Source organism: Squalius cephalus (assembly GCF_949319135.1).
Source record: "Squalius cephalus genome assembly, chromosome: 14".
Taxonomy (NCBI): domain Eukaryota; kingdom Metazoa; phylum Chordata; class Actinopteri; order Cypriniformes; family Leuciscidae; genus Squalius; species Squalius cephalus.
The window spans coordinates 24381440-24405046 of record NC_137135.1 but is presented as its reverse complement, the minus strand read 5'-3'; the positions used below and the strand labels follow the sequence as shown (position 1 = coordinate 24405046).

Genomic DNA, 23607 nt, shown 5'->3' with positions numbered 1-23607 from the left:
CTGGGGAGAAGGAAGCAGAACAGGGTATAGCCAGATTACGTCTTTTAATTTGGTATGTAATGAGTTTGAGGCTCAAGAGACCCTTAAAATAAAGACGTTACAGATACCGACACTATCCCCTCTCCAATTCTACCTTATTAACTTTAGAAGGTAAAATGTAGTTCTTCCAATAATGTCTCTTCACAATGAAAAAATGCCTGTCATTGGACAACCATGAATAGATGAGAAACTTCAATCTTTAAAACATATACTAAAAACACTACGTCCTCATTGAAGCAAATCTGAGGATTATTGATCTCAACATACAGTAATGGCATATACTTGGCATATTTACTTTAACAGTACAAAAAGACAAAAGCATATCTACATATCTAAAGAACAAAAGAGCTCAGATCACACTGCATAAAGATGACATGCTTGTGGTGACAAAGCAATGCAATTGCTATCTAATGACTATTTATGCTGTGCTAAATGCTGAAATAGTGGGTTATTTTAGTTAGAAAAGAAAATATGTATTATTAGTAATTAAATTATTTAAATACTTGATGACGTTTAACACCACTGTGCAGTCCAAGAAGAGTTACGCAAACTACACAAGATATATATAATACTAATAAAGTTAAAAATGTGCAGTTTTACAGACATTTATCCTTTAATAATAATAACAATAATGATAATAACTGAGAAGCACGGTTTAGAAAACCGACTAATAATACTTATTGACTGTTCAGTAATAATAAAAATAACTATTAAATATTAATTTCACTAGAAACAGAAAACAACCAGTAGCCTACATAGTTTGTGCCCAAATCAATTAACTCCTGTGCAAAAACAGTGTAAATCCACAATACATTTTGTGCAGAGCATAATTACTAGTCACCATCAATGGGTTGCTAATCGGATGGAGGGGAAACAAGGCAACAAATCCTTTTACATTCGCTCCATTTATTATTTTAATATGTGTTTTCATGAAATCCCTCACTTTTTAATTCATAATTAAGGATTTATTGACTGATTTGATCATCTGAGAGCTTTTGTATTTAAAAACCTTAAGGTTGAAATATGATTCAAAACGATCTGCTAGCCACAGGAGATTTCAGCTGATGAAATAAAAATATTTCTGGATCGTTAAGAGTAAATAAAACTGGATAAAATGAAGACAACAAGGGGTCCGTGAGGAGGGGCACTCTAATACCACTCAATCCATTGTTAGTGAAATATAAACAATCCCACACCACATGATTCACTGTAAACTACTTACAACATCTGAAATTTAAAAGAAAAAGGATCAAACAACATAACTCTAAAACCATAAGCAAATCCCATTTCCCCTCTGAATGAGATGAGCAACTCTAGATTACCCATTCACATTCACGTCACATCAATACAAATACTGGCTCTGTCTACGCTGGCCACTGGCCATCAAGCGTGTGATTGGGAATCGTCAGCCTCTGTCCGCTCTTCTTAACGGACACCCATTTTGGAGGAGAGGATTTGCCATACAGGAGCAGTGAGGCTGGAAATAAAAGTGTTCTTTCCCTCCTCAGCTTCCCTTAGGATCCTGTAAACAGCGCTGGCTTGGCGATAATGCCACTCTATTGTGAAAAGCTCATTGGTTCAATGACATCCCTTCACAACTGAGGCTCTAAAAGGACCTGGGTTGGATGCAATTACTTAGCTCAAACTGCCGATAGAGATGACAGATAAACTGTGGAAAGAAAAATAAATAAATATAAAACTCTTTCTGTGACCTAAAAGAACGATTATTTAAAAAAAAGAAGGCATCAAACATCTGTATCGAACACATGAAATTGCATTCATACACTTTGGAAAACATACTGCCTTTGGCAGCCATAGTGACAACAGATAGCTGATGCACCTTCTCAGAGGGACACATAAATGGAGCCAATTATAACACATTTTGATATATGAGAGAGTTTAGACATCAACCCAAGGTGCTGGCAATTCCCTGGGAGTACAATTCCCTGGGAGTGGAGAAGAAATCAGACTCGCAGAGGGAGAAAGGGAAAGATGCATGGAGGGTGAGCAGTAAAGCATGGTGCATTGACCTATCGATCTTTGCCCTCTAGTAAAGAAAAGACCGAAAGATTTTCAAGTTACACACATGCGTGACTTGTAGTTCTTTTACAACACACCACTGGGCAGAATCACTAAACTGTCTAACGAGCAGTGAGTGATACCAGTCACATCGGTCGCCCAGCTCTTTATACCAAGTAAACCCGAGTAGCTCGAAAGGGATGACCCACTGAGAGAGGAATACACATTGAACAGGTACTGTCAAGCTAGCGGCCTCAGGCGCTCTGGGGAAAGTCTGGGCTGTGCAGGTGCAGGGGGTAGAGGGTGTGGGTGGGCCATGTTTATGTGTTATGAATACTGGTGAACAGATTGTGGAGCTGGGGGATATTTATAGGAAACACACACCTTTGTCCTCCACTGCTTCACTACCTACATGCCCTTGGGTGATTGTGCCCCTATTGGGAGCTCTGAGAAAGCCTCGGACAGTGTAGGATCCATTTAGAAAGTGCCAAGTTGTGAAGTTAATCATGCAAAAAAAATCAATATATTTTAAAATAAGAATGAAGCAGCATTTCTATTTCATATGTTCAAGTGAACAACAATAGTGTGTCATACAGTTCTGGGGGGTCATAGTATAATTTAGTTACATGACAGGTAAAAATTACGACTTTTTTGATGCCCTTCTAGGAACATTGTTATTAAATATTTAGTAGTTTATGATTTATTATCGAATAAATATATAAATACATAGAAGGAAGAAAGAAATGAAGGAAGGAAGGAAGGATGGATGGATGGATCTAATGTACATGTACATGAGAAATAACATCTTTGAGTCATAAAGGGGGGTAGGTTTATAGCATAGTATCCCAGAGAGATTTTAAAAATGTTGCAGGATTTCTGAAGTGGGAGTTAGCTGCTTATTACTGCTTATTTACTGCATAGACAAGCTTATTTGAGGAAAATTGTGGATCAGTATTCATAAAGTCTGATACAGACAGAGCAGGAAGGGCAGACACATCCATAAAAGTTTTAACATCAGCTTTCTGTTTAATATCACATCTCTAAACTCAGGCTAACGAATACCACAGCATGAGCGTCTATCTTGTAAGGGAATACTTTCATTTTAGAGAAGGATTTCAATGACTGGTATTTCTGAGATAATACTGCAAACTGCCTCTCAAGAGTGAAGTGCACTGGGATAAATGAGAAAGAACCAGAGGCTAATTGAAATGGTGCTAGGTGAGAGAATGACAGTGTACGGAAGAGCACATTCCAGGGCCCAGTTTTATGATAGGGTCCCTCTCAACAGTGGAGAAAGGTTTGCTACATTTCGATTAGATCTTGGTAGACTAGCACAAATACATGTCCAAATCCATCAGAAAAGGATGCTAGTACAACTGACAGACAGGGCAGGACTTCTCATTGGTCCACAGGCAGTTTCTGCCCTACACCCATGTTGAGACTGAAACAAAGGGAGGCCACAATGATCCATCCAAACCATTCATAACACTGACAGCTATTTGTAGTGCAGAATCTTACACAAATTCAGCCGGTAATGTACCATTGACTACATACATGACAGGTCAAACTTTTCCCATCTTGTTTGGACTCTATTTGTTTAGAACATTGACAGAGGTATTCTAGTGGTTGCTTGGAAATTGGGGAATACATTAGTAAAACGTTAAAGACACTTTAAAGACTTTTAACTGTGTGCTTTATGCAAATCCATTCCACAGAGGAAAGAACGGTGTGCCACACTGTTTGTGCCCCCTCTGATGCTAGCAGCCAATCACAGCACTGGAATTGAGAAGCACTAAATTGCAATCTCCTCCTCATCAGAAAGGGATACATGTACCCTTTCAACAGACACTCCTTGTTCTGAGTCTCCAGATCATCCAGTGAGACATTAACAGATACTCCCATGTCCTGAGTCTCTCACCTGGTGAGACAATAGCTGATATACCGTTCCGACTCTCCCATCTAGAGAGACTGCAACAGATGTGCCGTCCTGAGCCTTCAGTCTGTGAGGAAACAGACATTAACAAATACAGTACTATGTTCCGAGTCTTTGTCCAGCGAGACATACCAGAGAGACAAAAGTGGATTGGTCAAGTTTTGAGTGTTTGGCCCAGAGGCAGAAGACATACAGACACATTTGCAACAAGGATAAGCTCAGGAGAGCAAACCCTCACTTCAAGGTACCTTCTTCTGTGTGTTCCAGAATGTTAAGGACCTTCTGCTTCTTTTAGGACACCTTTTGAGACTCCAGGAGAACAGCATCCCACATAGTTTCATGTTCAAGGCTGTTTACACAGATTCCGGCTCCTTTCCTCACTGCATTGTATCTGCACTGCACAACCAGTGAAAGACGTCACCGCCATCGGACTGCTTACTCGACCACGTGGAATGTAAATGTCACTTAACCAAACCTCTTTCCAGAGACCTTGGCATTGTTACATATTACCAGTACATGATTTTCTAATTTACATTAGAAGTAATATAACTGATGCTAGTTAATAACAAATAATCGTTCATTTATTTTTTGATGCATAACACGGTTGTTTACCTTATTTGTTTCAGAGAAACAACAATTTATCTTTCCATAAGATAACATAACTCTGCCATGGCCATACCCAATTAATTCACTTGCATTTTATCCATCTTATGCACTTTATTCCTTTATCCCTGATTCCTTTATTCCTTTAGTTGTGTTGATTTACTCTTTTTTTATCTTTTTGTTAATAAAATCTATTTTATTACACTTGTGTCTTCCTTGTGTTGATAATATAGAAGAGCATCTACAAGTTAGCTGATATCTAACAAATCCTTCAGATTGATCAGATGACAAACTTCCTTCAATCTACATCATTTTTTATTTATTCAACAATCTTTGATTGTTCTTTTATTTCATGGTGAAATTCCTGGATGGTGCCACATAATCTGAGAAGGAATTATCTGACATTTTCACACTCACCTTAAGTGATGTGAGCAAAACTCACAATATCATTTGGTGCCCAAATAGACCAAATCATATGGTCAAAAAACTTGGTGAATTGGTGAAAAAACTATTTACGGTGCCCATTTTAAGCAAAAATCATTAGTGAGGTTGACTTATGTCTTCAAACTCATTCATGGCTTCAAAGTCATATGCTATAACATGGTCCACAAAACAGACCTTAAAGGGATAGCTCACCCAAAAATGAAAATTCTGTCAGTAATTACTCACCCTCATGTTGTTCCAACCCCGTAAGACTTCGTTCATCTTCGGAACACAAATTAAGATATTTTTTTATTAAATCTGAGAGTTGTCTAACTCCTCCATAGGCTTCTAAGGGACTGAAACTTGCTGGCCCAGAAAATGTATTAAAGACATCGTTAATATAGTCCAAGTGATGACTATTGGCCGACGCTGGTCATGTGTGATACGTGGTGACGTGCAACACAGACGCGCTACACTTAAACACTACGTGAAAAGACCCGAGGCCCAGAGAGAAGGAAATGAAAAGTGGAATAAAGTCCTTAAGATCGAGCCACTGGAGTCACTTGGACTATATTAACGATGTCTTTAATACATTTTTTTGGCCAGCAAGTTTCAGTCCCTTAGAAGCCTATGGAGTATTTAGACAACTCTCAGATTTAATCAAAAATATCTTAATTTGTGTTCCGAAGATGAACGAATGTCTTGGAATGGGTTGGAACAACATGAGGGTGAGTAATTACTGACAGAATTTTCATTTTTGGGTGAACTATCCCTTTAAAGGGGCACAGTCCACCAGCTGAACCTAGTGAAACACCTCAGGATTCTGAAAAAAAATGTTAATAATTGCCAGAATCAGTGAGAAGAAGAAGAAGAAGAAGAAGAAGAAGAAGAAGAAGAAGAAGAAGAAGAAGAAGAAGAAGAAGAAGAAGGTTTTATTTATATAGCGCCTTTCCGTAGCTCAAGGTCACTTTACATTGTACATTACAATACATTTACACACCCGCACACACATTACAATCACATAAGGACACATACAGTATAGTCACATTATCCAAAAATAAATGTAATTAGATATGTTTTTAGCTGAGTCTTGAATGTAGCCACATATGAGATATTACGAAGTGTAAGGGGTAGTGAATTCCATAATTTAGGAGAATTAACACTAAATGACCTTCCACCTACAGTAGACAACCGAAAACGAGGGATGGGCAATAAACCAAGTTCATCTGATCTAAGGGCAGGGCAGTAAGAGTAAAGTAGATCAGACAGATATGGAGGTGCAAAACCATTTAATGCCTTAAAAGTTAGAAGTAATACCTTAAAGTGAATATGTGATGCCATGGGTAGCCAGTGAAGGTCTTGAAGCAGAGGAGTAATGTGAGCAGAATGCCTGGTGGAGGAGAGAACTATTGCTGCTGAGTTTTGAACATACTGTAATCTTGCTATAGGTTTTTTGGGCAGACCAAGAAATAGAGCATTGCAATAATCCAGACGTGATGTGATTAATGCATGAATTAAGGTTTCAGCATCAGCTAAAGTGAGAGAAGATCGAAGACGTGCAATATTACGAAGATGGAAAAAAAGAGAAGAAATTGTTTTTAACAAGAGAAGAAATATGAGAGCCAAAAGATAGAGTTGAGTCGATTAAGACACCAAGGTTACGAACAGATGATGAAAGCTTAACATGAACTCCATCAATATCAAAAGACAGGTCCATCCTTTTGACTGAGGCAGCAGAGCCAATCACCAATATCTCATTTTTTTTATTATTTAATTTGAGAAAATTCAGGGACATCCAATGCTTGATGTCCCTGATACATGCAGTGAGTGAGTCAGGCAGGGATGGCCTATCAGAGCTGGTGGTAAGATAAATTTGAATGTCATCAGCATAGCAATGAAATTGAAGTCCATGCCTGCGTATTATGTCACCAAGTGGATATATATAGATGATAAACACTAGTGGGCCAAGAACTGAACCTTGAGGAACACCCTGTGTAAGCGAAGCAGTGGCAGATATATACCATTGTATGGTGATATAGTACTTTCTGTTGCTGATGTAAGAAATGAGCCAGGAAAGAGCGGAACCAGTGATGCCGATATCAGAAAGCCAAGAGATCAGTATTTCATGGTAGACTATGTCAAATGCAGCGCTTAGATCGAGAAGCATTAAGATGTTTATTAACCCTGAATTCACGGACAAAAGAATGTTGTTAACCACCCGAAGAAGAGCAGTTTCAGTGCTATGAGATGGGCAAAATCCTGACTGAAATGGACCATTAATAAAAGAGGATTTTGCTTAAGAATGTTAAATTAGATATTGGCATGTAATTGTCCATGTTTAGATGGTCAAGGTCTGTTTTTTTTTAAGAATGGGAGTCACCACAGCCATTTTTAATTCTGCTGGGACAATGGCAGAAGCCAAACTACAGTTTATCATATGTGTTATGAAGGGTGCAACCTCGAGGACACACATCTTAAGCAAAACAGTAGGTGAAGGATCAAGCCGGCAGGATGTGGAATTAGACTTCACAATTAGATCACTTATGGCAACAGGAGTAGTCAGAGTAAAAGCAGAGAGAGAGAGTTTGTTGAGTGAGCTGAATCAGATAACATCAAATTAACATTTGTGTCACTTGTATGAGGGGTGTCTTTGGTGATGGATTCATAGCAAAGAGTGATTTGGGCCTGCACGTGGAATTCCTAATGGTAGAGGAGAAATAAGAGGATCTTGCATCGTTGAGGGCTGTATGGTAGTTGAACAAATGTTTTTTTTAAAAGCCAGAGAGTGCACAATGAGTCCAGTTTTCCTGTATAGTCTCCCTCAGTTTTCATCGTTCGAAGTTCAGGAGTGAACCAGGGTGAGGCACGAGTAGATGGAACCAGTCTAGTTTTAACAGGAGCATGCCTCTCAAGTATTTGAGAAAAAGCATTATTGTAAATACAGCAGATTTCTGACGGACAGTTAGATAGTAAACATTCTGACAAAGTTGAAGCCCTTATTGAAACAGAGAAAGAAGATGGATTCACAGAATTGATTTTACGAAAGGTGAGCATTTTCTTCAGTGGTGATATAGATATTGGAAAACTAAAACGTATAGAAGTTTATGAGTTTGTGATCTGAGAAAGCAAAATCAGAGCCAATAACAAGCATATTATATAAGCTAGATGTACATATGAGATCCAGTATATGACCCCTGAAGTGAGTAGCAGAAGTTACATGTTGAGTTAAGTTGAAACAGTCCAGCACAGACATCAATTCTTTGCATTGTGCAGTGTTTTCATGTATATTAAAATCACCAAGCAAAATAACAGATGAATGACTACCACAGACAAGAGTAAGTAACTCACTAATCTCAGAGAAAAAGTCAGAGGGAAATTTTGGAGGTCAGTAAATTAAGATTACAGCCAGTGAAGTTTGGCCAGTCATTTTCAGCACTAGGTATTCAAATGCTGCAACATCATGAAACTCGATCTTGGATATTTTAATAGTCTCACGGCAAACTACAGCCAGCCCTCCACCTCTACGATGACAACGAGGTTGAGAGAAATAGATGTACCCAGGTGGTGTTAAAAGGTTCAAGTTGAAAAGGTCATTAGGCACCTGCCAGGTTTTTGTCAAAAGTAGCATGTCCAGGTTTGTGTCAATGATTATGTTATTCAACACTGATGCTTTATCAGTTAAAGAGCAAGTGTTCATCAGTGCACATTGCAAGTCTGAAGATGCGTGTCTACAGGTTCCGAGGTCGGGATCAAAACGGAATGATCTTAGATTTCCAAAGTTGATAAGTCCATTTTCCTGCTGTGTTTTACCCGAAGCATGGGTGTTGGTACAGACAACCGGAATATTATTTAAAGACAAGCAGTGATAAATCCGAAGTTTCTTCCGCGAACGGTGTATGTAGCGAGGTTGGTGTAAAACTCCAAGTTGTTCACACCATTTATAAGTGTCCGGGGCCAAGCAGAAAGATCCTTTTAATGTTCTGAGTTGAGCAGCAGAAAATTGTAAAGCCATCTCGGGAAAAGTAATTTGATTAACGTCATCCAAAAACAGCACAAAAAGACCAAAAAACAAAACCTGCAAGTGGATACGCAACGACATGACCAGTGATGACCAATGTGACCCACACAACATTTTATCGGTTTAACTGCGTTAGCCAGAACCGTATCGGATCCATAATCCACACAATCCACAAAAGGGAAGGCTACCCAACCATACCAAGGACTGACACCACAAAAAGATAAAGAGAGTGAGACTCACTGTATCAGATGTCGAGAGGGATATAAGGATAGGAATGGAGAGGGCTCGCAGCCAATCTGTGTGACAGGATCACGGAGACTGCCGGGTCAGTTATCCAAAACTTTTTGAGTGAGTAAAGTAGTCCAGGAAATAATCCAAGAATGTCGATTCCCAGAAAAAACATATCCAAAAACAAACGTAACAGTCAACAATAGCAGACAGACAGATACCAGCGTGAAGCGGCAGCACAAGTGCGCCTAGCGTTCTCATTTCTTGAGAAAAAAATTCAGTGAGACAATATTTGTCTATAGTGATACAAATAATATTTTAGCATTTGCACAAAGATGTAGCTCTTATTTAGATTGTATTTTCATCAATGAATTAACAAATGAAGACAATAATATGGAGGAATGGCATACAATGTTTCAAACAGCCATTTGGTTAAGAAATATAATTTTCATGCTTCCTTATGTGCATATATTGTGAATGTCTTATTGTGCATGATTATCACCAGCAATTTCATCACTGCTCTCATTTCTAGCTCAAGAGCTCCCTCTGTGAGAAACATCATGACGTGAGAGAGAACGTCTGCACTTATTTTAGCTCATTTCATAGGAAGTTAAAAGTGTTAATTTTTGGATTGAAGGGGAAAAAACAATTGTTTATATATGAATCAATTGAAAACAAGTGTACAATCTAATCAGCTTCAGGAAACAAACAAGCAAACAAACAAAAAGGCTTGGAGGTATAGATGTGCACAACTGATCTGAGCCGTTCCATGGATCGCTCATTATGTGAAACAATACACTGTAAGGGCACACCTGACTTCATTGACCATTTCCTAGCTCTGATTAAAGGCTGAATAAAGCCTCACTTCATCATTGACACAGTTATTTCAAATAAATGAGAGGCATTGAAAACATGCAGCCTCCAGTGTCAGGGTTCTCTGCTCTCGCAGCATAAATGTCCACCATAGATAATCAATGAGGCTTTGTAATGAAGACTTTTGTTCATTGGGGAAGAGGCTTTTAGATGATTGGTCACACTAGCTTTGTTCTGGAAACAGGGCTGGGGTAAAACCCAAGAGTTATTTTTAGACACATGCAACAGCCCAGAAAAACATGAAAGTGAATGCAGCAGTGTAATTTACCACATTACAACTTTATGACTATTATTAAAAAAGGAACTCTGTATATTATTAGACGGCTCCAGTCGTGGCAAAATACACAAACAAATGATCTAGATACTGTGTATATAACTGTGCAGCATCCATAGAGGCCAGCTATTATCCATACAGTACTGAAAGATGGATGGATGGATGGATGGATGGATAGATGGATAGATAGATAAGCTCTTTTTGGTTGTGAAATGACGCCATATGCTGCCTCTGATCATTCATCCTCTTTGTGGGGCGCTTTGAGGTTCGCGGGCGTAGAGGTACAGAGGAGAGAAATTACAGCCGTGCCTTTGCTCTTTGTGTGTCTATTCCCTATCCAGTCGCAATGTATCTCCACGCGGTGCCACATGTGCAGCATTCTGGCCCGCGCTCTGGCCTGCTGATTGCTGCGACTCTAGCTTGATTAATGGTGGATTTGAAATGAAAATGATCTATTCATCGGAGGTGTGAGGCAGTCTGCAGTCTTGATTGACTGTCAGCACAGGCCAAAGAGTCATGCTGGAGACCTGGAGAGGTGTGCCATTAGAGGAGTTTGCCAAGGAGCGGATATCTCTCCACGCACAACAGCTCGTGCGCAAAAGCAAAAGAGCTGCGGTGGAAGTGCAATTTAAGGCATAAGAAGCTTCAAGGACATTAGCGGACCCCGTTCAGACTGCCTGCTTTTGGGGGTGAGTGGGGCGTCTGACTCTAATCTGAAATTAAACAGAGAGCGCAGTCATTTCTGTCCTCTTTGTGGTCTGAATGCTGCTACTTATCGACATGCTGCTGATTCACAGCCCCCCTGCTGCTCACGCTGATGATAAGCCAATGTGAATCACAGCCAGTATCCTCACTCACTGTCTTGTCATCTTAAAACACCAGTAAAACAGGTACTTAATGAAATGATTTAAAGGAGCATTTCATCCGTGGGAACATTAATCTTTATTGAAAGTAGGTCATATATGTAGACAAAATGTAACATAAATGTCAAATTTGGTGCCTTCTTGACCGAGAAAAGACTTTAGGGAGCATTTGTATGGAAGACAACAACTCCCACAATGCACCATATTGCACAGCTCTGTAAGCCACTCCCACTAATCCAGAAACTAGGATGGTTCATAACACACACGTCCGTGTCCTTGTCTGATTCAGAGATTTCGTCCAGGAGAAATTGGCATCGTTGAAATTCTTTGCAGCAAACGAACTCTATCTCTGTGTCCGTAGGCGCACAGTGAGAGCACAGGCACCACCAGTCCGCCCCAGCTCGAGCCAGTCCGGGCTCCTTGTCTGCGACAGGCAGGTCTTCTGCCTCGGCTGCAGAAGCCGAAGCAGCCACCTCCTGTTCCTCCATCAGCCTCAGCTGTTCTTCGCTATATTGCAGCTCGTAAAGGTAGCCACAAACATCTGATTCAAGCATTAGACTTTCAAAATCCTCTTCTTCCATATCATATTGAGTACCTTCCGCCATTGTCGTAACTTCACATTTGGCTCCACAGCGCCTGTTAGCTTAGCTTCCAAACAAGATGGCGAATATTGCTTTTAGTTTCTGCAAGTGGAGTCCCACCGACTGATCTGTAATAGGTCTGTAGCGTGAGTGGGTCCCACCCCCTGGAAAAATGAGGAACGATTGCTTGTAGTCTCAAACCCGCTACAAATATATGGGACCTCCTGCTTAGAATGACGTAAAATGACGTCTTTTTTACGATTTTTACATCATTATAAGCAGGAACTGCAACTCTGAAATCCATATTTCTCCCGTCTCAGGGGAAAATGAGGGAATAATGCAAGACCATTCAAAAATATGAATGGGTTTCTAACGATACAAAGCTTAATGCAAATGGGTGAAGTGCTCCTTTAAGCATCTCTGTGAGAGTTCTTCTGGCCATGGGATGGAGGGTCTTTGAGAAATGAAGGCAAGATGGAACTAGAAGATCATTAAAGTTGCTTGTTTTAAATCTGAAGCAGAAAAAACATGTTAAATCTGACTGATCTGGAGGAAATCCATTTGCATCTAGTGGCACAAGTCTATTTTTATTGAGTGCTCGGTATCTACGGTGAGCAAAGCTTTTGAGTCTTCCAAGGAATTCGAGCAAGTTGAAGAGGCCTCTCCAACCACAAATTCATAGTGAAGCACCAGGCTGCAAACAGCTCTTTTAGATCAATTCTTTGCTGTCAGCCATGTGTGTTTAAATCAGCACGGGGGAAACGGTACGCACACTGTTCTAGGCCATGCTGCCAACACCAGTGTCTATTAAAATAGATTGTTCTCACAGTGCGTGACCTTCTGCTTGTATTGGTACTGAAGCCCAACATTACTACTGAAATTAAGATACCCTGTGTCCCCTCTTAACAGCGTAATAAAGTCCATACAATATGATTTATATCCCTCCACCAATGATAAAGGTCAGATCAATTCCCACACCTGAAAGCTCTGTCTTCATTTAAAGCGGTGGCGTGCAGGCGTCATGGACCGTGGCATTTGCACGGGAAACACATGTATAAGTAAGTGTATATTCATGATGTGTTTAAAAGGGAAAGTGCCTGGTATTGATTGTAGATTGGATTGCCCATTTGCTTTTTGTTTTGCACCCAGCAGATGCACAGCCTCGGGCATTAGATTGCAGAGCTATAAAGAAGACTCTGTCGCTCACTCGTTCTCTCTCTACCTCAGGCAATCCTTAAACTCATCAGCGTTTTAATGAGACTTTCAAGCAGGGAGATGAATTAACTGCCTGCTTCTTTTTTTTTTCTGACTGGCAGAATCCCTACAGACGACACAAGAAAACAGAGACGTCAGACCATGCATTATTTCACATTTTATATGATATTCGCAGTAGTCTTACAATCAAATATAAGAGTGGGATATCCTCCACCATGACGGTGATGGCTTATTACCTTGTCCTCTCTAATTTCACAGATTTTCCTATATATAAGGTGATTGTCCATTTATCCAGGTATGAAACATTCGCTGTTGGCAATACAAGGGATGCAGACATGCAATAATCTTAAAATCTAAAGGCTGAAATAGCATAGGGAAGTCACAACATTAATGTTTTTAGGATTATTGCACTCTGAAACAACAACAACATAAGCATTTTATGGCACATTTTAGATTCCTTTGATACAAACATCTCAGGTTACAAAAGTAACCATGTTCCCTGAAAGGGGAACGAGATGCTGCATCCAATGACGACACTATGGGGAACACCTCTGCTTGACTGCGTATGAAGCATGTGTGCAACTAGTCCAATCTTGATTGGTGCTGCGTAACCTTGTGATGTGTGAGGTGTACCGTGGACGCTACAAAAGGGAAGCTGGCAACACAGCAGTGCCAGCTTCTGATAGGCTAAAGCGAGCCGCTCCCCGGCATGCAAGAAGTATGGCAAGGGGACATAGCGTCTCGTTTCCCTCTCAGGGAACATGGTAACAGTCGTAACCTGAGACGTTCCGTGTCCAATTCAATCACTACGGGGAATGAAATACCCACTTCGCCATACTGACAAATGCCTGTCCTGGTGTCTAAGGACGAGAGTACTTGAGTCCCTGGTGTAACTGACAGGTCCAGACTATAAAACCTTATAAATGTGTCCGGGGAGGACCACCCCGCCACATAATATACCACTTGGAGGGATGCCCCCGACAACAAGGCTTTTGGGGGATGCCATACTTCTTGTGGAATGAGCTCTTACTGGCAGAGATGAAGGTAGACCGTGCACCTCGTAAGCCATAGAAATTGCCTCTACACTTCACCTGCTGATTGTCTGTTTGGTCACCAGACAGCCCATTTTAGGGTGCCCGAAGCATATCAACAGTTGGTCAGTCTTCTCCACTGAGCATTCTTACGAATGTATAACTCAAGGGCCCTAACAGGGCAGAATAAGTGTAGCTTCTCTTGGTCCGCAAACACATGAGGAGGAGGATGAAGGACCTGAAGGACTAACGACCGGACCACATTGGTGGGTGCCTACGGTATATAACCCGGCCTTGGGTGGAGTTTGCCCACCCGGGGTAAACTCTAGACAGGAGGAGGCATTTTTCCGCAGTTTTTTCCGAGTTCAAAAGCTCGAAGAGTGCCAGGGACAACCCTTACAAAACCACGGCTATGTCCGGTTGTAGAACCCGGCTGTAGAACCCTTGGCAGCAGCCCCCGAGGACTGAGGGCGGTGAGGAATGAACCTCTGGAAATCTGCCGATTGTTTGTTCTCTTTGAGCACTGTAGCTAGCGGGTGAGAGCTGAGAAAGGGCCTCAGCCAAGTCACTGGGCTACCTTGGCAGCCGTGGGAGCCGGACCGCAGGAAAAGCAAGCCTGGCTGGTCTCACTATCAAACATGGCCAGGTGGGAACGGAGGGTCCTGATAGGAAGCTGTTAAAAATATGCACCGTGCATGCTCCACTCCCAAGCAGCTAACCCAAAGATTCTGTGAGTCCCTTAATTACTTGTCACTCGCCATTATAATATATAGGGCTGTCAAAATTAACGTGTTAACGCATGCGATTTTTCTTTCTTTCAGTTTAACGTGTTAAAAATATTTAACGCAATTAACACAACATCCATTTTTTACGTAATCCTTTGGCTAGCGCTACATTATATGATCATACTCTAATTCATGCAAATGATTTAGGGCTGCAACAACTACAGCACCAATGTGCGTCAGACACAGTCACGCAGAGGCGTTCCCCATAATGTCATCATTGGACGCAGGGCAAGTTCCCTCAAAAGGGAACAGCACAACACTAAAATAATAACAATACTGGAGTGAAATGCTGGATTGGTCTATAGACGTTTTAAACAATATGAAGTAACCCTGAGCTGATTTTTTTTTTTTTTTTATGTAAAATGCTATTTAACAAGCACATACATGAGATGGGCTAATGATCATGGGTTTTTTTCTTTAGCATAACAATGGAACATCCAAATGAACCTCTTGTAATATGGACCTGAATTGGATGGTATAATTGTTAATATGCTATAAAATTTAACAGAGTGGCTTTCTGAGAATCCACATAATAAGATCCAAACAAAATCCCAACCTTCATTTCACTAGGTAAAATTTCCTTCAGTGGTATGACCCAACCATTGTGATCCTTCATCCTCACATCAATCAACTTTCATTGATGTATGCTCACATTCTACATCTGTCAATGCTAACACTGATTCAAAGGCCTTTACACAACAGCCTCTTGAACACACAAATGTGCATTATCACCAAAAATGAAGAGACTGATATTGCAGAATGAGGTCTCATTTTCTTAATGGAAATATCTGATTAATTGAAAACGCAATGAACCTATGAGCTTTTAGAAGTTGACAGCAACACCAATTCCAAGTCTTCTCAGCCGAATGGCTGTGGGGTGGAGTAGTGTTTGCCTTTCTTAAGTCTTCGTGTCTCTAGGCAGCTTCTATGCCTCGACTCAATTTAATAGCCATTACCTAAGGAGCTCTGTGACTCTTGGCATAACCGGATAACTAACAGCCACAAGCTGCGTGCCCATAAGGCTTTCTTCTTGCATACCCCATCTTTAAAGCTTATAGTACCCTAACGCTAAGTAGAGAAGATAAGAATTAGAGGGAGAGGCGAGTGAACAGACAGTGTTATTAGCTTGCTGCCTCTTAACGCATCAATAAGTCATGAAATGATGTCTGCACTTTCTGGCTGTTGTTTCTTCAAAGAGAGACAATCAATAAATAAGCTGTATGTGACTCATTAGGGGACTTCACATGCAATTATTTAAAAGAAAGGTTAAGATAGGTGCATTGCGATTTGTTAATGCCGTTTATGAAACAATTGGATTTAGGCTCACTAAACCTTATGAACATATCTTGTAGCGTGTGAAGAGAGAAAACTGCGGATTATTTCACAGTCTAGTGGACCTCTGAAAACGTTAAACAAATAATTCACCCAGAGATGAAAATCTGTAATAATAATCTGTAACAGTGACCACATCTGCTAAGTACCTCCCTCCCCAACCCCCCCATTAATGGTTTTTGTTGCCCTTTTTGGAGATTTGCGGTCTTTATCACTATGAACGGAATACTCAATAAATGAGGTAACACTTTATTTTGATAGTCCATTTTAGACATTCTACTAACTATAAGTAACTTCACAACTAAATGTTGCGAACAAAACAAAACATGAGGGTAAGTAAATAATGACATTTTATTCCAGGCTGAAATACACCTTTAAAAAGGGAAGGACATGGAATTCTTTGCTCTCAGATCTGTTTACTTGAAGAGTGATGGCTGACCTCCACATGACAGAAGCTCATCCCACTCCTTTGCTTTGACACACTGGCCTTAGGTGACTGAAGAGAGAAAAGAGTCTGAAAAGAGAGAGCAGAGCAGGAGGAGGGGGTAGATGGGAGCAGAGCCATAGCAGCAACAACACCTAATCCCCACCTCTTGAGATTTTATTGGCAGCTCTAGCAGAGAATGGCAGACACCCATTATAACTTAACACATCAAAATGGCAATGTGGCACACATAGAAAAGGCCACCTGAAGACAAACACAGCGGCCCTCGCTTTATCTGCTGTGAGCTCGCAGACAAACGCTGCATCAATTTGGCCAGCAACAATCGATTCTATCTCTCTTTCTTCCTCTTGCTCTCTCTATCTGTCTCTGTTCTCTTAACTTTGAAAAGACAAGGCTTCACATGACAATGCAATTAAAATTTCATAGCAGAACTTACATTCCTGATATTTCTGATTATAGCATTCCACCCGTTGCTCGGTGACACATATCAAAGTCACGAAGTGACGCCTCGCTGCGTATCGCACAAAACCGTGCCATTGTCACCATTTTACTGCCCTTTCCCCCTTCATTTGCAAAGTGGAACAAGGTTTCCCACTGAGCCAGGCCCTCCCCTTCCTTATCAGCATGCACAGGACCAGGCTTTGAACCCCAGTTCTGTTTCTTAATTTCATATGCAAACACACTTCTCATTTTAATATATTTGAATATGGATAACACTGCGCCACTTCATATCACAGAACAAAACAAGGAGGAAAATAAAATGCAAATCACCTAGATGTAAAGGAAAGGTCACATCTAAAAAATAGTTCGACAGAAGCAACGTAAACATGTCCCAGTGCTTAATAAGTTGGCAAATCATGTACATAATTTGTAAAAAAAAAAAAAGTCTGCTTCAAAGGTAGGAGAGAGTGGGGTATATATGTCAATATATGAGCTGTCCTAGAAATCATGATCATGTGGCCATATATTTAGAAAGAGACAATTACATACTGCTGTGTGTAATTGACAGATGTGCGAGAAAAGTGATGGCAGAAAAAAAATGTCAAAGCAAATCTATTCAAATATATTATCAAATATATATTTCACACATTTTTAGAATTGCTATGTATAACACCATGCAAATTGTTTTACTAAATATTAGACTACATGTATGTATATATATATATATATATATATGTGTGTGTATGTATGCATGTATGTATATATATATATATATATATATATATATATATATATATATATATATATATATATATATATATGGCACGTTGTCACTGGACCACTTATGTATTTAGTCTCTCTCTTTGGCACTAAGTTAATGACGCTATCTTCAAAATACTTTCAATATCAGTAATCCTAAAATATTATTAGAAGCATTAGTTTTACCGCTATCTCATTTCTCCTTGCCTAGAGGACAACTTAAGTAAAAATGACACAGCTTACCTCACTCTCCCATGGCAAACTATAAATATAATGGAGCTCAAGATGTTGACTTCCCTGATGGTGTCCTTAAGGTCTGTCTCACAAAATCTAATGGATTCTCACAGCTGGCTGATGAGTGGTGTGATTCCTTTCACCTCCTATCAAGGTAGACCGTTTCACACGTTTCAACGTAAAAAAAAAAAAAAAAAAAAAAAAAAAAAAATTACGGCATGCCGACTGTATCAAGGCATGCCGTGGCAGCTCACCACTGCTAAAAATGTATCAACGGCCTTGCTAACGTGCATTACCACTTTATCAAACCTGTCCCAAGGGTTCTGGGATGAATAAATAAATAAATACATACAATAAAATAATAATAAATAAACTTACAACTTTAACAAAAAATATTACCTTTTTTCAGTCACGGATCAGATCATTTTTCGTATCAGCAAATACATGATTTTTGTACACCAGGGGGGTTATGTACATTTGCTTTAAATTGATTTCTTAAAGCCCACTTTAAGCACTAAGCATTATTAAATACAAGTGAGCAGTCAATAATAAATTAACAAAAACTAAATAATTACAAGAATAGATTAATACAATTTAACAAAAAAAATAAATAAAAAAATAAGGTATAACAATGGAATTCAGGTACATAAATATGACCATTACATTATAGTGTTCATGGTGTAAATTAAATATAGATTAATCTTTGTTAAAGCTGTGTTTTGTTGTTTCATTAACATTAATGACATAGGCTGCTGTCACTTTAAGACCTAATGCAAAGATCCAATATAATGATATACATCCGACTTCTTTCTCAAATATTTACGTTCACTTCAGACATAACTGACCGTGTTTATGAGAATACTAGAAGGGTATACCCTTCGCCAAGAAGGGTATTTTAACATAATTTTGTGTGTACAGTATGTGTCCGTTCAAGCACAAGGAGATGCGAAAGAGGAATCAATTCTGTTTGCTATCTGAAACGCGCCTCTCTGTGTGTACGCGCTTCGGGTGTGTGCGACTGTGCATGAAGAAAGCAGCGCACGAGTACAGAGTTCTCTTTTGCCTCTTCTTGTGCTTCAATGGTTTAAAATCAATGTGAATTGATTGAATGTAAATAGGCAAGAAAAAACATGTGCAAATGCTAAACTTTCACTCTATGATGGTTAAAGTTAGCAATTAATCCGCAAATCACATGTCTGCCGAACCATGGGGCCTGGTCCGTACGGATCAGTGATCAACTACAATCCATTGCACCCCTTATTATTATTATTATTATAAAAAAAAAAAAAACGATGCAATCTCGGAAATACATATTGGCACAACAACCAATAATAAAATATGACCCAATTTACCCATTTCAATTCATAAGGGGACTAGCTGACATGAAAGGAACAGCTTAAATTGTCATTGTGGCATTTCAGTCTGCAATGCAGCAACTCAATATGAGTGCACAAATATAGACAGAAACAACGAATGAAAAAATAAAAAATAAAGAACCCAGCTGCCGAAGTGTGACTGGACCTCCTTCAACTTGGTAAATGATTCAAGCTTACAGGATCAACAACAGCCCTTGTGTGTTGTGTGATCCCTACAGGAGATGATTTGATTTGTGTGTGTAGGGTGTGGGGGAATACACTAAGTCATGATTGACAGCCTTGATAAGGACCTTTCTCTCCCTATCCTGTGATTTGAAAAATGTCACACGCCTGATCTCAATTTTGCAGATGACATGGGCCACCAGCCACAAAGGTCAGAGCAGGTTTGGGGACTGCCGTCTTATTGATATCCGCAGCAAACATGAAAAATGGGATTTGAAATGATCAGCCATCTGTTTTAACTAGCGCAAGCTGCTACTTACATCATAAGATAATTACAGTATAAAAAAAAGGCTGATCTGTGAAGCAGGGCTCCGCTGGAGCGCAGTGCAGTAGGTAAGGTAGGGTCTAAGGCAAGCTGGCTGGCTGAATGAGGGAGAGGAAAGGCAGACATGATATGTAGGAGCATGTACCTTTGCCTTCTTCGGATGTCCACCACGTTGTCCTACAGGCTTTCAGTGATATGAACAGGGTTTAACAATAAGGATAGGGCCAGTATGTCAGATTTCTACTGGCTCTGCCTATCTTTTCACTGGCATTTATCATTTTAAATCTCCTAAAGTAACTGTCCTTAAACAACAACAACAACAGAAATATCTGTAGCCATTTGAAATTAGAAGTAACTGCGTTTTAATCACAATCCAAAGATGCTATACACATATACCATGACCAGTTATTTTTTATTTAAATTAAATTGCATATTTTCAAGATTTAAAGTAAAAATAGAATGGTCTGTCTTTAGCTTTGTTAAATTATGCCAAATTAAACATACATGCGCAAAACAAAAATAGCAGACGGACTAAATGAAAATGAAAATTCCCTTTCTGACAGTAGGTGGCGCTTATTGAACAGCAGTGATATTGCATTTTCTTAGTTATCGCTGTACACAAAGCGGCGCTACGCTTATAAACACTACTATAATAGGCATTAAACTGAGGTAAGAGGAAAAGAAAATGCTTTTAAAAGTTTTCTGAAGACAGTCAGTTCCCTTCAGAGATACATTCATATAAACCCCCAATTCAATACATCTGAATTCAATTCAATCTGCTGGTGTATCTGTTTAGTAATATTTCAACACAAATGGCATTTTGGGAAATGACTGCAATGCAGAGATCGGCCAAAAAAAACTTTCAACGGAGGCAAGATATTTTACTAACTACTTTGGTGGTCATAAACATGCACTTAGCCCAATCCATATCCAATCCACTGATCACTACAGGACACATAAGAGCCTTATTTGGAAGATCAAACAGAGGTCAACAGAATATATGGCATATATTGTTAACAAGCCTCTATTATCTTTGGTATTAAGACACACCATGTCAAAACATCTCCCGTGATCCTGCTGCGCAATACAGCAAGGATCCAACCACTTCTCTAAAAACCTTCAGACTCACGTGTTCTCAGTGACTCCCATGTTCAACAGACAACACAGTTACTGCTAAATCACAGTGGCTAAAATTACATAAACAGTATTTAGCTGGTAAGGCTGTAATCATTGAAGTAATTGCTGAAGAAGGGCTGCATTTGAGGTGAGTGGGTGCATCATGAGCTTGGGAAATCTGTTGGGGACAGCTGATTTTACATATAAAGTGTATATTACTTCATTAGATTCTTTTTTTTTTTTTTTTATCATTATTTGGAACTTTTATTTGCCCATTTAATTGAGTTCAAAGTGACTTCTTTGGATGTGGTTAATCATGGCTCGGTTAAGGTCTGTTTCTCATTGAAACAGCAGCCGAGTGCTGCACTGTGGGATGTTATTGGGAAACTACAGTGCTAAACAAAGGTGGCTTGCAATACATTTCCCCCACACAGAGCGAGATTTTAATAACTCTACCAATGTGGAGACGAATATTGCTGTGAGATAAGACGCTGCAGGTGGTTAGATACCATGTTTATCACTGACACTTAATGAGCACACAACAAATAACAACAGTAAAAATGATATTGCTCATTAAAGGATCATTTTTCAAAACATTAAAAAAAGTATCATGGATGTTTCTGCGAAGCCATTAAAATAAAGGGCAAGCGGAGGCATCATGCGGTTCACAGAAACTTCGAAACATTTTAGGAAAAACGTAAATTGTGAAGTCTAGCAGTAAAGAAAAATAAGCAGGGGACAAAATAAGATGGAATTGGGCCTGTAAATGCTTTTGTTAGCGGCCGATAGAAAGCACTCAAGCACAGACAAGCTATAATTCGGTTTCCTTTCACAGCTCGAGCCAAATCCAGGTCATCTCCTGTATGAGGTATGCTTTTCTTTGGCTGTCTCTCACCTCTGCTTGTCTGCAAACAACAGACAGCCTGCAAATTGCCAACATCCACTTTTATCTAGCTGTTCTCATGGAAATGAGTGACAGAACATAAAACAGTTGGGATTAAAAGGGGCCAAGACATCTATGATGAGTCTAAATTGTGATGTTTTGCATGGCCAATGCCACTGCGGTTCATCCAAAAAAGAGGCATCTTTATGTCTTGTTTCTTCTGAGAGACTTCTCTTTTTATATTGGATGGAAGTGGTTTTTGAAAAAGTAATTACTATTGAGGAGTAAATATATATATATATATACATATATATTGATTGAGTATATATTAAGTACTCATTCATTCATATGTGATTGTTTTTCTCCCTTTATTTAAAACTTCTGGAAAAATGTTTGATTAAGAATGTAGAAATATAAAATATGAATGAAATATAAAACAGTTTTCAAAAACAAATGATTACAGGCCCAACATAAAATATTGATATATAAAATGCCAAATGTAAACATTGTACTTTCAAGTTTAAAATGTAGCAACAATCAGGGCACCGAATCTGTTCAATGAACAAAAACAAACGAATGAAATTTTGACAGGAACATAACCAGAAATCACATCAAATTGTCCTGAACAGACACACTTATTTGAAATGGCCATTAACCGGTTATTAACGTTATTTTATCATTCTGTTTAATATTTTAATTTGGCAGTCAACCAATCACGAATTAAAATAGTACAGACTGCAAATGTGATACTGACGCATAGCCAATATCAACGTGAGTTAAATGCCCGCGCTCAGTCAGCGGTCAAGTCATCATAGGTAAGTCGCAATGGCAATGCTCTGGTGTTAGTTTTGCCGAGGATATACTGTATATGTCACCAAATGTCGAACAATTAGGCCTACATTTAATAAAACTAAATGTATAAAATTAATATATAGGCCTATACGCAAAATATAGGCTATTTCACTTAAATAATTAGGCTACAGATTAACAAAACGAAAGGAAAAATTTTGCTGACCTCGAAAAAATTCACGGAAAGGAAACCGAGACGGCAGAAAAGAGCATCGTGCTTGTTTTCTCTATTTTACAAAAGCTTTACAGTTTTTTTGTTTGCTTCTATCCATATGACCATAAATTACGGAGTAACAGGTTCCTCAGAAGGACAAAAAATTATGTGATCGTGCCGACGCCTCACACGCGCAGCATTGCTAACGTCGCAGCATGTTAATTATCAAAATAAAATAGTCAACCATATAGAAAGTTAACCAAACCATGTCCATGCTACAGAGGTAGCCCCTCTTTTAGGAATGAGCTCCTTTGTCTTGGCTGGTCCTTCTCCTGCTCGGAGCCACCCGGTTCTGTCTCTTGACCCGCCATGTTATTCACGTTTCTGCCTGTATCCCCATGGTTGATGTGTAAGATTGCAGTCATCCAAATGATGAAAAAGTTTTGTCTTAAACAAATTTTTTTTCCGACACCACAATATAAACGATAAAGCATAATATGAAACAAGAGACTTTTTATATTGTCCATACCCTATATATTATCATATCACACAGCCCTAGTGCATATGTAAACAAATACTGTGTCAACATGTTGTTCAGGCCATATCAATAATATTCTGCCTTTTCCAATATATCCCAATGGCTCAA

The 23607-nt window shown here is 39.3% G+C and overlaps 1 protein-coding gene across 8 annotated transcripts in view; it reads right to left on the bottom strand.

Annotated features, from left to right (window-relative positions):
• diaph2 (diaphanous-related formin 2) overlaps positions 1–23607 on the bottom strand; it is a 441959-nt gene that overhangs the window by 117406 nt on the left and 300946 nt on the right. Inside the window, exon 26 of one of the 8 annotated variants that reach the window (XM_079893465.1) lies at positions 15246–16731. The exons of the other annotated variants lie outside the window; for them this stretch is intronic. Within the exon in view, the coding sequence (XP_079749591.1) occupies positions 16706–16731 (26 nt within the window). The 3' untranslated portion in view covers positions 15246–16705. Of the gene's footprint in view, positions 1–15245; positions 16732–23607 lie in introns of those variants that run through there. 8 annotated transcript variants of the gene reach the window in all.